This window comes from Sabethes cyaneus, chromosome 3, assembly GCF_943734655.1.
Source record: "Sabethes cyaneus chromosome 3, idSabCyanKW18_F2, whole genome shotgun sequence".
Classification (NCBI taxonomy): Eukaryota; Metazoa; Arthropoda; class Insecta; order Diptera; family Culicidae; genus Sabethes; species Sabethes cyaneus.
Window position 1 is genome coordinate 113743047 of NC_071355.1, and position 13450 is coordinate 113756496.

The 13450-nt window shown below is 40.5% G+C and overlaps 1 protein-coding gene across 1 annotated transcript; it reads left to right on the top strand.

Moving 5' to 3' along the window:
- Positions 1-2398: 2398 nt before the first annotated feature.
- On the top strand, positions 2399-6643 carry LOC128740039 (uncharacterized). The gene has a single exon (XM_053835548.1). The coding sequence runs from the start codon at positions 2399-2401 to the stop codon at positions 6641-6643; it is 4245 nt and encodes a 1414-aa protein (XP_053691523.1).
- The last annotated feature ends 6807 nt before the right edge of the window (positions 6644-13450 follow it).

Consider the following 13450-nt stretch of genomic DNA (forward strand, 5'->3'; position numbering starts at 1 on the left):
AAACGAATTCTTATGAAATTTTGTATATATATTCGTACTGTGAAAACCTCTCGTTTAATATTCAAAATAATTGAAATTAGGTAAATTATCTTGGTTAATATCATTAAAAATTATTGTTAATTTTGGTGTGGTGTATTCGATTGCTCATAACTTTCAAATTAAACATCCAATCGAAAAACCATTCAATAGTGATCTATCCGGCAATATTACTTGCCAAATGAAACCAATAGCGCCTAAATCGGTTTGGCCATTTCTGAGAAACAGGCGATCATTTGAACCTTGTCAAAACTGGTTTTGTTAGGCTAACTTTTAAACCACTTGTTTGTTTTCAATAAAACTTGGCGTAAAGTTTAGCAATAGTAAGAGCTTTTATTTGGTGCTAAGATCGATGAAATCGGTTATGTGGTTCCGGAGAAAATCGTGTCACGTAATTTTCACATTTTTGCTTATAACTTTTAAACTAAAGTCGGACCACGAAACAATTTAACAGTGATATACTAGGTAATAATACCTTTCAAATAAAAGTAATAGCAGACGAATCGGTTCAGCCATCTCCGAGAAATAGGCGATTGAAAATTGAAGCGCACACACATACACACAAACACACACACACACAGACATTGCTCATTCGTCGAACCTGATCGATTGGTATATGTGACACGGCCCTCCGGGCCTTTGAACAACTTCGTGTTTTTCGACCAATTCCTAAACCTTTGTTATATAGTATAACAAAGGTAAAAACCCGATTTAATCCACCTAGTGGTGAAAGGAACCTTTGTTATACGGTTGTTCGTGTGTACACGAAATTTGCGCTCTCTATGCGTGAGACGCACCTACTACCAGTTTATCGCTGCTATCTACTCCCTGGATTGATCGATTGCTACTATTGTCAAAATTTAATCGATCATCAGAAGCTATAAAAGGCCGTTCAAATGTCATCTTGATCTCTTTTTCTGTGCTTCGGACACCGCGTAAGCTCGTGTCACCCGATCGACCCGATCGAAAATATCGAATTAATCGAAATTGTAAGTTAAGTTTAGAAATAAATACACGGAAACAAACTTGGCGCGAGTGATTTTCTTACGCGACCAACCCCGTTCGCTCTCACTGTGCTAATCACTGGTCCTTCGAGCCGGATTAGTGTCGAACTCCACTAATCCGGCAACTAGCGAGACCCAGGAGTTGGTCGCCATTTTGGACGCCATCGGTGGAACCTTTGTTGGCCAGACGCCAATCGCTGCTGCTAATTTCAATTATTCAAGGCATTTCTTTTGCCTATAATAGGTAATTATCTGTCCAAAACACCTACAATTTCCCGTTCAAGCTACGCGGTCTTTGCTTTCCAGACCCGAGCATCATGGCAAACGAACGTCGTCTTAAGTCACTCAAGCTGCACCTACGGAGCGTTCTTACCTCGTTCAACCTCATCAAATCCTTCGTCGAGAACTACGTGGAAGAGGAGCATTCTGCTGAAGTTGCGGTCAGATTGGAGAATCTCATTTCTCTATGGGCCGATTATAACAAAACTCAAAGTGAACTGTAAACACTCGACGAGGCTTCCGTCGAAGACCAGCTTAAACAGCGATCCGAAGTCGAAACTCACTACTACCGAGTAAAAGGATTTTTACTCTCGGTCAACAAAACTCCCTCTACCCCAGGCGCTTTGCCCAACAATCTATCCGCGGCACTCGTCCCTGCTTCGGCGTCGCATGTGCGATTACCAGATGTTAAACTACCAATTTTTGACGGAAACCTCGACCATTGGCTGAATTTCCACGATCTATACATATCGCTTGTGCATTCTTCACACGATCTCTCCAACATCCAAAAGTTCTACTACCTACGTTCATCTCTGTCCGGCGACGCGTTGAAGCAAATTCAAACGATCGCGATCAGTGCAACCAACTACCCAGTGGCGTGGAACATGTTGGTTGAGCATTTTCAGGACACGGGGCGCCTGAAACAAACTTACATAGATTCCTTGTTTGAATTCCAATCCATCAAACGTGAGTCCGCCTCTGAGCTACACGCGCTAGTAGAAAAATTTGAGGCCAATGTGCGAATATTGCAACAGTTAGGGGAAAAAACGGAATATTGGGATATTTTGCTCATTCGTATGTTAAGTACCCGCCTTGACCCGACTACTCGACGAGATTGGGAAGAGTTTGCATCTTCTCAGAAATCAGTTTCATTTCGTGACCTTACTGCTTTCCTTCAGCGAAGAGTAACAGTGTTGCAAAATATTCAAACAAAGAATTCACCTGGGATAACCCCTGTAGTCGAAAAGAAAGCGACTTCACGTCAGTTTGCCAGTAACGGTGCAAACCAATCTAATCCTCGAAAATGCATCGTTTGTTTTGAGTACCACCCACTTTACCAATGTCCAACTTTCACTAAAATGAGTGTCGATGAGAAGGAAAATGAAGTACGACGCCATCATCTATGCCGTAACTGCTTGCGCAAGGGACATTCAACTAAAGACTGTTCCTCGACTATTACATGTCGGAAATGTAGAGGTCGTCATCATACTCAATTGTGCTCCCACGGACCCTCTTCCAGTGGAAAGACACCAGAGTCATCCAACAAAAATTTTCCGTTACAATCCTGCAGTGCTCAACCACAAACGTCATTATCAGCAACCGATGAATTGAAAAATTATGCTTCTATCGGACAAGGCCGTTCCAGTGTACTACTTGCCACAGCCGTAATCCATGTTGTCGACGATAATGGCACAAATCACACCGCGAGAGCTCTACTTGACTCCGGCAGCGAGTGCTGTTTTATGACAGAATCGTTTTCCCAGCGAATAAAAGCAAAAAGGACGAAGATCTCCATCCCAATTGTCGGAATCGGACAAGCAGCTACGCAAGCAAGGTGTAAATTTATATCTACTATTCGCTCCCGCATCACAAACTACACTGCAACCGTTGAATTTCTCGTTTTACCTAAACTAACCGTCAACTTACCAGGAGTTTGTGTTGATGTTTCTTTATGGAACATACCGTCGGGGATTCAACTAGCTGATCCTCTCTTCAATGACAGCAACTCTGTCGATCTTGTGCTTGGTGCCGAGATCTTTTTTGATTTGTTCGAAGTTCCCGGAAAAATTGTTCTTGGTGATTCACTTCCCAAACTCGTGAATTCCTTGCTCGGATGGGTTGTTTCCGGACGAGCGAGCACCTGTCGGCCAGCTCCACGACTTACAGCCAATGTAGCAACAACTATCGATTTGCATCATCTGATGGAAAAATTTTGGATGCTTGAAGAGGATCAAAATTCGTCTTGTTTATCAGTCGAAGAATCTGCCTGTGAGGAGCATTTTAATCGTACTGTGACCCGTTCGCTCACAGGTCGGTACATTGTCCGCCTTCCGTTGAAGGATAACCTTATCGAAAATGTGACCAATAATCGACGTATCGCCTTGCGTCGGCTACATTTACTAGAATCTCGCTTGTCTAAAAACAAGGACCTAGGCGAGCAATACAAAAACTTTCTAGACGAATACTTATCCCTCGGCCATATGTGTCGTCTATCGAATCCCGAAGAACCGTTACTAAATTGCTATTATTTGCCACACCACGCCGTCATACGGCAGGATAGTTCGACAACAAAGCTTCGCGTTGTATTTGATGCATCATGTAAGACCGCCGGTGGCCCATCTCTAAATGACGCACTAATGATAGGACCCATCGTACAACAAGACCTGAGATCCATTATCATGCGTTCTAGAATGCATCGTGTAATGCTGATAGCAGACATTAAGCAGATGTATCGCCAAATCCTTGTGGACGAACGAGACACTCCGCTTCAACGAATAGTATGGAGATGTGAATCGAACAACCCTATCGACACATTCGAGCTTAAAACCGTTACTTACGGAACAGCCAGTGCCCCATATCTGGCAACGAGAACTCTTGTTCAATTAGCTACAGATGAAAAGGAATCATACCCCATGGCGGCTAAAGTTCTCATTAATGACTTTTACGTGGACGACCTTTTCTCTGGTGGTAGTACTGTGGCTGACACTCTCCAGTTACGTCATCAATTAGAATCGTTACTAGCAAAGGGCGGTTTTGAACTTCGTAAGTGGGCTTCAAACGAAAGCGAAGTACTGGATGGCATTCCCGTTTCACATCGCGCACTTCAAACATCACTGGATCTAGATCGTGACCAATGCTTAAAAACATTAGGACTTCACTGGGAACCAGCCTCAGACGTATTAAGATATAACGTTAAAATAGCACCACCCTCATTATCTACTCCGTTTACTAAAAGAGTCGCTCTTTCCTACATCGCCCAGTTGTTCGATCCACTAGGTTTAGTGGCTCCTGTAGTCACTACAGCCAAGCTATTCATGCAAGTTCTATGGACGCAAAGGGACGAAAAGGGCAAACCTTACCAGTGGGATCAAGTTTTACCTACCGCGCTTAAGGACCGTTGGCTTGCTCATCATTCGAAGCTACCCTTTCTCAATGAACTTCGTATAGACCGTTGCATTTTGCTGCCCAACACTGTTTCCATTCAACTGCATTTGTTTTCTGATGCATCTGAAGACGCTTACGGGGCATGCGTTTACGTCAGAAGCAGCGATGGATTCGGGAACATAAAGGTCGCACTACTAACAGCCAGATCAAAGGTGGCCCCATTAAAGAAACAAAGTATTCCGCGCTTGGAGCTATGCGGAGCCTGTATCGCAGCTGAACTTTACCAGAAGGTTTCAACATCCTTGCGAATAGCAGCAGACACATTTTTTTGGGTAGACTCGACGATAGTACTCAGTTGGCTGAACTCACCTCCTTCTACTTGGACCACATTCGTGGCAAACCGAGTATCGAAAATTCAGCTCGCTACTCAGAATTGCACTTGGAATCATACACCCGGTCAGCAAAATCCAGCCGATTGCATTTCGCGGGGAACATCAGCAGAACTTCTTCTCACAAACACACTTTGGTGGCACGGACCCGACTGGCTACAGTTAGACAACAGCTTTTGGCCGAACCAATCCTTCAAGCACCACGACATTCCTACCGGTATTCCTGAGCATCGCACAACACCCAAAACCACATTTAGTATCGCGGTTAAGCCTTCATTCATCGATGAACATGTTGAAAAATTCTCCAATTTCACTCGTTTGCTACGTGTGACAGCGTATTGTTTGCGATTTGCGAATAATTGCCGTGCGCAATCTACACAACGACTAAAAACTATTATTGTTAGCGTGGAAGAAATCAACGAAGCCGAAACAGTAATTATCAGACTCGTTCAACAACAAGTGTATAGCAATGAATGGAAGCAACTGCAAAACTCTCAACCCATTCCCGTTAAATCAAGCATTAAATGGTTTTACCCCATTATGGCACAAGATCAATTGATTCGCATTGGAGGCCGACTTCGGCAAGCTCATTTGCCATTCGACAGTAAGCACCAAATTCTTCTCCCGTCAACTCACGCTTTCTCCAGCTTGCTTGTGCGACATTACCATGAAAAGCATTTGCATGCCGCCCCTCAACTATTGCTGACTATTCTTCGACTTCGCTACTGGATTACCGGAGCTAGGAATCTTGCTAAACGGATTATTCACAAATGCATCGCTTGTTTTCGAGCACGCCCGCGGCTCGTGGAGCAGTTTATGGCAGAGCTCCCAGCATCGCGCATTACAGAAGCTAGACCATTTTCAGTAACGGGAGTGGACTATTGGGGTCCAATTACGCTAAAACCGTGCCATCGTCGTGCTGCACCGAGAAAGGCGTATGTGGCGGTGTTTGTATGCTTCACTACGAAAGCTGTTCACTTAGAACTGGTTCCGGAACTTACCACTTCCAAATTCATGCAAGCGTTGCGGCGTTTTGTGTCCCGTCGTGGATTATGCGCAGACTTATATAGCGATAACGGTCGCAACTTTGTGGGAGCAGCAAACGAGCTACGTCAGCTGGTTCACACTGCAGAATGCCAACAAACTATTGCTCACGAGTGTGCATCGAATGGAATTCGATGGCACTTCAATCCACCAAAGGCCTCTCACTTTGGGGGTCTTTGGGAGGCTTCTATTTACTCTGCCCAAAAGCACTTTGTTCGTGTTGTTGGGAATCACACTTTAGCATACGACGAAATGGAGACATTGCTATCTCAAATCGAATGCTGCCTCAACTCCAGACCGATAGTTCCATTGAGCGATGATCCGACCGATTTCGAACCGCTTACTCCTGGTCATTTCTTAACGGGCGCTGCACTTAAGGCTGTACCTGATGCGAACCTGTTATCTATTCCGTTCAATCGTTTGCGTCAATGGCAACAGACGCAACAACTTTACCAATATGTATGGAAGAGATGGCATACCGAATATTTATCATCTTTACAACGGCGATCGAAGTGGATTAACCCACCTGTAGAGATCACAACAAACCAACTGGTCATCCTTAAGGATGAAAATACTCCCCCTATGAAATGGATTACTGCACGCATCGTCGACCTTCATCCAGGACAGGACGGTGTAGTACGAGTGGTTACCGTTCAAACTTCCAGTGGCCGTTTCATTCGTCCAGTGGCAAAATTGTGCATCTTACCCATCACCGCTACTGGAGAACCATCGCCGAACGAACCAGACACATCCAACCAGGCAACAATTCCTTCCCAGAGTTCCTGAAATCAAATTATACAAGGCACTTTTCGGAAATGGACCAGGTGAGGACCAGTCCAATTCCATTTATTTGCAAAAATCCCGCTACCGGGTCGTTTTTTTTCTTCAATTTATCAACCATTGATGATATGGTGAACATGGTAGCTTGCGTATCATTTGTGTCTAGTTTAAAAGTAAATTTTTTGTGTGAAATCAAGTGCAATTGGTGATCTATTGCTAGTGATCCGACGGCATATTTAGTGACATCGACAGATAAGTAAAAGTTTCATTGCATGCTTTTCATTTATCTTGTTTTTAAACGATTTATTTCTAAACCAGCGCCGCACATAGCGCCTATGCAAGTAGACGCTACGGCCGGCGGCTGCTTGAAATTTCATTGTTGCGTTTTTTTATTGTTCACTGCCTTGAGTGCCTGCCGTTGCTGCTGGACGAGTCCAGCCGGCGTGCGTGTGTATGGAAGTCGGCATGGAGTGTGCAAAATGTGGTAATGTTATTCGGGCCAGCGATGATCCTGTTGCTTGTGTTGGTAAATGCAAATCTGTATTTTGCAGAGCTTGTACGCCACTAACCAAGATAGCAGCGAAAATTGTGACTGACAATGAAAATATTGTATTTAAATGTGGATCGTGTTTATCAGCCCGAGATGACGGTGGTAAAGATGACGCTTTTCGTGGTGAGTTGACTGCGATGATGGATACATTATCATCTGTCTCTCAGTCACTTGCACACAACGAAAGTGGAATTGAAAACCAAATAAACAACGCAATTTCTAACGGTATTGATAGTATTTTGAAATCTATCAGTAACTCGCTTCGTGAGAGTATGGCAAGCATTGAATCCAGTGTGGCCAAAAAACTAGATGATTTCAAAAAAGCTATATTTGATAATATCGATCGGGATAGAAATGTTGCTTCAATGAATAGAAAAAGGTCGCGAAATGAGAGAACGGTTCACTCTGAATCGGACTCAAATCCCAGCAAGAAAATGTTGATTAGTCGCGATAAACCGATTGTTGACAATGATGACGAGGTTTTTTCGAGCAATAATAAAACTTACGCGAGTGTTTTAGCGGGATCAGCTGGAAATAAATCGAATAAGGTACAGAAAAAAGAGAACCGCAAAGCTCGATCAGTCATTGTGATAAAACCGGTCGAGTCTTCTCAATCTAGTGAAGATACGAGAGGTTTTGTGAAAAGAAATTTAGATCCAAAAAAACACAAAATTAGTAACTTTAGAAACGGGAAAAATGGTTCGATTATTGCTGAGTGTGCAATAGGGGATGACATTGAAGTCGTGAAAAATGACATTCAAAGCAACTTGGGTGAAAAGTTTAACGCTGTTATTCCTACAATTGCTAAACCGAAGGTTAAAATTGTAGGAATGAGTGATCAATATTCCTCCGATGTTTTCGTTGACTTACTCAAGAGTCAAAACGAGAACATCGGCATTAATGAAGTAAAAATAATTGCGCAATACGAAAATCCACGCTTCAAATATAACAAATATAATATAGTAATTGAAGTTGACAAAGACACTTATAACAGCTTGATGAATGCTGGTAAAGTAAGCATCGGGTGGGATAAGTGTCCTGTTAAAGAGGCCGTTAATGTTTTGCGTTGCTTTAAATGTGGAGAATTTGGCCACAAAAGTACGGAGTGTGTTAATACTGAAACATGCTCAAAGTGTAGTAGAAAGCACAAGACATCTGATTGCTCTTCAACTGAGTTCAATTGCGTAAATTGTATAAAATCGAATAAAGAACTAAATATGAATTTGGACGTAAAACATCCAGCATCTAGCTCACAGTGTCCGGTTTATCGGAGGCTGTATGAAAAAAGAAAAAGCAACATATTGTCAAGTAAATAGCAACAAAAGAAATTGCAATGCGATAGGAAATTAGATATAGTCTATCTGAACATTGCTGGTTTATCTGCAAATTATGTTGCTTTGCGACATCTTGTAGAAATAAAACGTCCAATGTTGGTAGCACTAGCTGAAACTCATATAGTGGACGCTGATGCCTTTGACCAATATAGTATACCGGGTTACAAAGTTGCTTTTTGCCTTTCGCATTCCAGGCATACTGGTGGTGTTGCTATTTATGCCAGGGAATCAATTAAATTCAACATTCGTTCAAACGAATCTGTTGAGAATAATTGGTTTCTAGGGATTTCAGTTGAAAGAGGCATGACGATGGGAAATTACGGGATAATATATCATTCCCCTAGTTCAAGTGACCAGCGCTTTTTAGAAATTTTAGACAACTGGTGGGATAGTTTCATAGACCTAAATAAACTAAATATTATAGCTGGTGACTTTAATATTGATTGGCTTAGTGGACAAAATTCGAATCAATTAAAGCAGTTAGCAGATTTTTACAACTTAAGACAAACAGTTTGCCAATTTACTAGAATTTCCAGACATAGTCGAACGCTAATTGATCACGTGTTTTCTAACTTTGACATGGTGCATTCTATTACAGAGGCCGATTGTAAGATTTCTGATCATGAGACAATTTTTATTTCCATCGAGAATGACCAAACCCGTGACGATAAAGTAAAGATAAAATGCTGGAATAGATATTCGAAGCAGGCAGTGTCTCAGCTTGTTTCGAGAAGCTTGGATTTTCTTCCAATAACTGGTGATGTGGACCATAAAGCAGCTGTTCTTACCAACACGCTGAAAGAGTGTACCAATAAGCTTGTTATTGAAAAATATGTGGAACTACATAATACGAACAACTGGTACTCTTTAGATCTGACACGTTTGAAACGGGAAAGAGATAAAGAATACAAGAAGTTTCGTAGAAATAATAATAATGATAATTGGAGTAGATACACAGCCGCACGTAACGTATATTCACGTGCCTTGAAAAAGGCTCGATGTGATTATATACAACGGAAGATTGATCACCATCAAAACAACAGCAAAGAGTTATGGAAAATTCTAAAACAGTTAATAAAATGTAAAGATAACTCCCCGCGCTCCATAACTTTTAACGGTATAGAAGAACAATCGTCGCAAGTAATAGCCAATAAATTTAACAGTTATTTCGTTGATAGTGTTCAGCTGATCAATCAAAGTATTGACTTGGTCAGTGAACCTCACGAAATAATACAGCCGATTTCTAATAATATCAGATTTGATGGATTTCGCCCTATTACTTTTGCAGAGTTGAAGGATATTTGTTTTTCTTTAGAGAAATCGGCGGGTATCGACAATGTCAACGCAAAAGTGATACAAGATTGCTTTCATGTCATTGGACGCGACTTGCTGGACCTTGTTAATGAATCGTTGCAAACAGGGCACGTGCCTAAGGTTTGGAAAGAATCAATTGTGATTCCTATTCCCAAAGTTAATGGGACGGATAAAGCCGAAGAGTACCGTCCTATTAACATATTGCACACATTAGAGAAAATTCTAGAACTTATTGTTAAAGGCCAGCTAATAAATTACTTAAAGTGTAATCATTTGCTGATTCCAGAGCAATCAGGCTATCGAGAGGGACACTCTTGTGAAACTGCATTAAATCTGGTACTAGCAAAATGGAAAGAAAAAATCGAAGCTAAAGAGACTATTCTTGCTGTATTTTTGGATCTAAAACGCGCTTTCGAAACAATTTCTAGGCCCATATTGTTACAAACTTTGAAGCGATTTGGTATTGCAGGGATAGCATATAAATGGTTTGAAAGCTATTTATGTGGTAGAACTCAGAAGACTCGCTTTGAAAATTTGAATTCTGATTCCCTTGCTAACACACTGGGTGTACCGCAAGGAAGTGTATTAGGGCCTCTTTTGTTTATCATGTATATAAATGACATGAAACGAGTTTTACGGTTCTGTGACATGAATTTATTTGCTGACGACACTGTTCTATTCATTGCGGCTAAGGATCCTAATGAAATTGTACCACATTTAAACCAAGATTTACATTATCTATCGAATTGGCTAAAATTTAAACAACTTAAACTCAACATTAGCAAGACAAAATATTTGATTATTTCGGCCAACTCCAGACCAAACGTAAATGTTGAAATTGATGGTGAGGCAATTGATCGCGTAAACGAAATAAAGTATCTTGGAGTAATCATTGATGACAAGTTAACCTTTAAGCCTCACATTGACAATGTCATCAAAAAAATGGCGAAAAAGTACGGTGTCTTGTGCCGTTTAAGAACTGAATTGACGATTAGCAGTAAAATTCTTTTATATAAGTCAATCATTTCACCACATATAGATTTTTGTTCATCCATCCTGTTCCTCGCAAACGATACACAAATATTGAAGTTGCAGCGCTTGCAAAATAAAGTTATGCGATTGATTTTAAGATGTAATAGATACACTTCCTCATATATTATGCTGGACGCATTGCAATGGCTTTCTGTGAAGCAAAGAGTTTATTTTTTGACAATGGTGTTTCTATATAAAATTCTTAATGGGATGCTGCCTCGATATTTGTGTGATCAAATTGAAAGAGGAAGTGATTTGCATTCGTACAACACTAGAAACGCGAATGATGCAAGAACACCAAATTTTTTGTTTGGAAGATCACAGAACTCTCTGTTGTACAAAGGAATGAACTATTTCAATTCGATGCCTAGACAAATAAAACGTGCAGCAACAATGGCGGAATTCAAAAGGCTTTGTATTTCACACATAAAATCTACTTTATAGTCACAATTCGATTTTTTTTTGTATTTTTTAAGAAGATTGTATATTTATTTATTTTTTGTATATTTAGTGGATATAGTAAGTTATCATGTTCACTGATGATGATGGATTTGAAATTGTTATTATTATTAATTAAAAAAGTTTAGAGAAGGCTACACATGTTTGAGCCACGCGCGCGAGAACAGACATACACAATCTGGAAATTGAATGATCAGGTTAAAGTCCTGAACAAAGGGTTTGGAGCGGAAGCTGGACAGGCTTGGGTTTGCTTGTGGACTTTGGAACTCGTATACCATCGCTTTGTTGCGGAGTGGTATATCGAGCACCAAAGTTCTGCAGGATCTCCCTCGTAGTTCTAGATCGTTATCTAGAACCAACTCTGACCAGCTTGTGCTCCTAAATATTAGGTTCAATTCCTAATCAAGTCCAGATAATTTTCGGGTTGGAAACGTTTTGGACGAGCCTTGGACAGTTACTGAAATTTTGATATTCGTTTGAAAGTTTGATATGTCTGTATTAGAAGCCAGCTCGTTATTTGCTTTTACCACCTGGCTACATTGTTATATTATAAATATCTTAAGTAGATAAACCGTCCTGCTCAAACCGTTGTAGGGGTATGAGGTGGGACCATCATCATCATCATCACCAGCGCGAAACCCAAATGAAGTGGACTTCGACAGCACTAGATGAATCTAAACAACAAGCTGGCTATCGTGACGACTTTACCAAGGGACAACCAATTAGCATCTTCCACTGGATTTTCAGAAAGAGCCCTTTCTGCGAGGCCCACGATGTTCGTGTGTACACGAAATTTGCGCTCTCTATGCGTGAGACGCACCTACTACCAGTTTATCGCTGCTATCTACTCCCTGGATTGATCGATTGCTACTATTGTCAAAATTTAATCGATCATCAGAAGCTATAAAAGGCCGTTCAAATGTCATCTTGATCTCTTTTTCTGTGCTTCGGACACCGCGTAAGCTCGTGTCACCCGATCGACCCGATCGAAAATATCGAATTAATCGAAATTGTAAGTTAAGTTTAGAAATAAATACACGGAAACAAACTTGGCGCGAGTGATTTTCTTACGCGACCAACCCCGTTCGCTCTCACTGTGCTAATCAACGGTCTTACTTGGTATTTGAGATAGAAATCGATACGTTTTCGGAACATAATTCATCTATTGGTTAACGTTGCGTAATGCGTTGGTTTACATAAAATTTTTGAAAATTGAATAAGTTTACAAATTTTGAACAAAATAGGAACACTTTTAAATTTTGATAGATCCTATTTTCATGTAATTGCTGAGTAAGGATAAGTAAGTTGTCATTAATTTGAGTAAGTGCAAATAAAAGTAAGTTGTAAGAGGAAATCTTATTCTTTAACATATACATTGCCTAGTAAAGGTCTAGTTTATAGGTTTTTGAACTATGCATAATTTCCTGTAATGCCATTCTATTTGATTCACATCAATAGAGTTTACTTGAATAATTTTAATCAATTTTTATTAACCTTCGGTTACTCACGCTGTTGTATTTTGTACAACACGTGTAGGTTTTTCAACGCCATATTGTTATAAAGTTACAAATCGTTGTTTAACTAACGAATATTCTTCAATAAACTTATTCTGAGCAAAATGTCATAATTATTCAATGCATTAATAATATAAATTGTTGGAAAATAGATCAGCATAAACCGTCATCACAGAAACGAAACAATCAGCATGCGAGGTGTACCTCAATTGACCCCAAGTGGAATTTTCTTTCGTTTCTTCATATGGAAAAATGATGTGTGTATGCAGCAAAACTTTCCAATGTAAAATGTTTAAAATGTATCCGTCTGCTGGTAGTCGAGTAATTCGTAATCAAAATTAAGGTATTTTTACCTTTGTTATACTATATAACAAAGGTTTAGAAATTGGTCGAAAAACACGAAATTGATCCGAGGCCCGGAGGGCCGAATCACATATACCAATCGATAGAGCTCGACGAACTGAGCAATGTCTGTGTGTGTGTATGTGTGTATGTGTGTATGTGTGTGTGCAGCTAATTTTCTATCGCCTGTGTCTCAAAGGTGGCTGAACCGATTTGACCGCTTTTACTTTTGTTTGAAAGGTATTATTGCCTAGTATATCACTATTGA

Coding starts and splice junctions, on each gene's coding strand:
- LOC128740039 (XM_053835548.1), top strand. CDS start 2,399: ATGAGTGTCGATGAGAAGGAAAATGAAGTACGACGCCATCATCTATGC.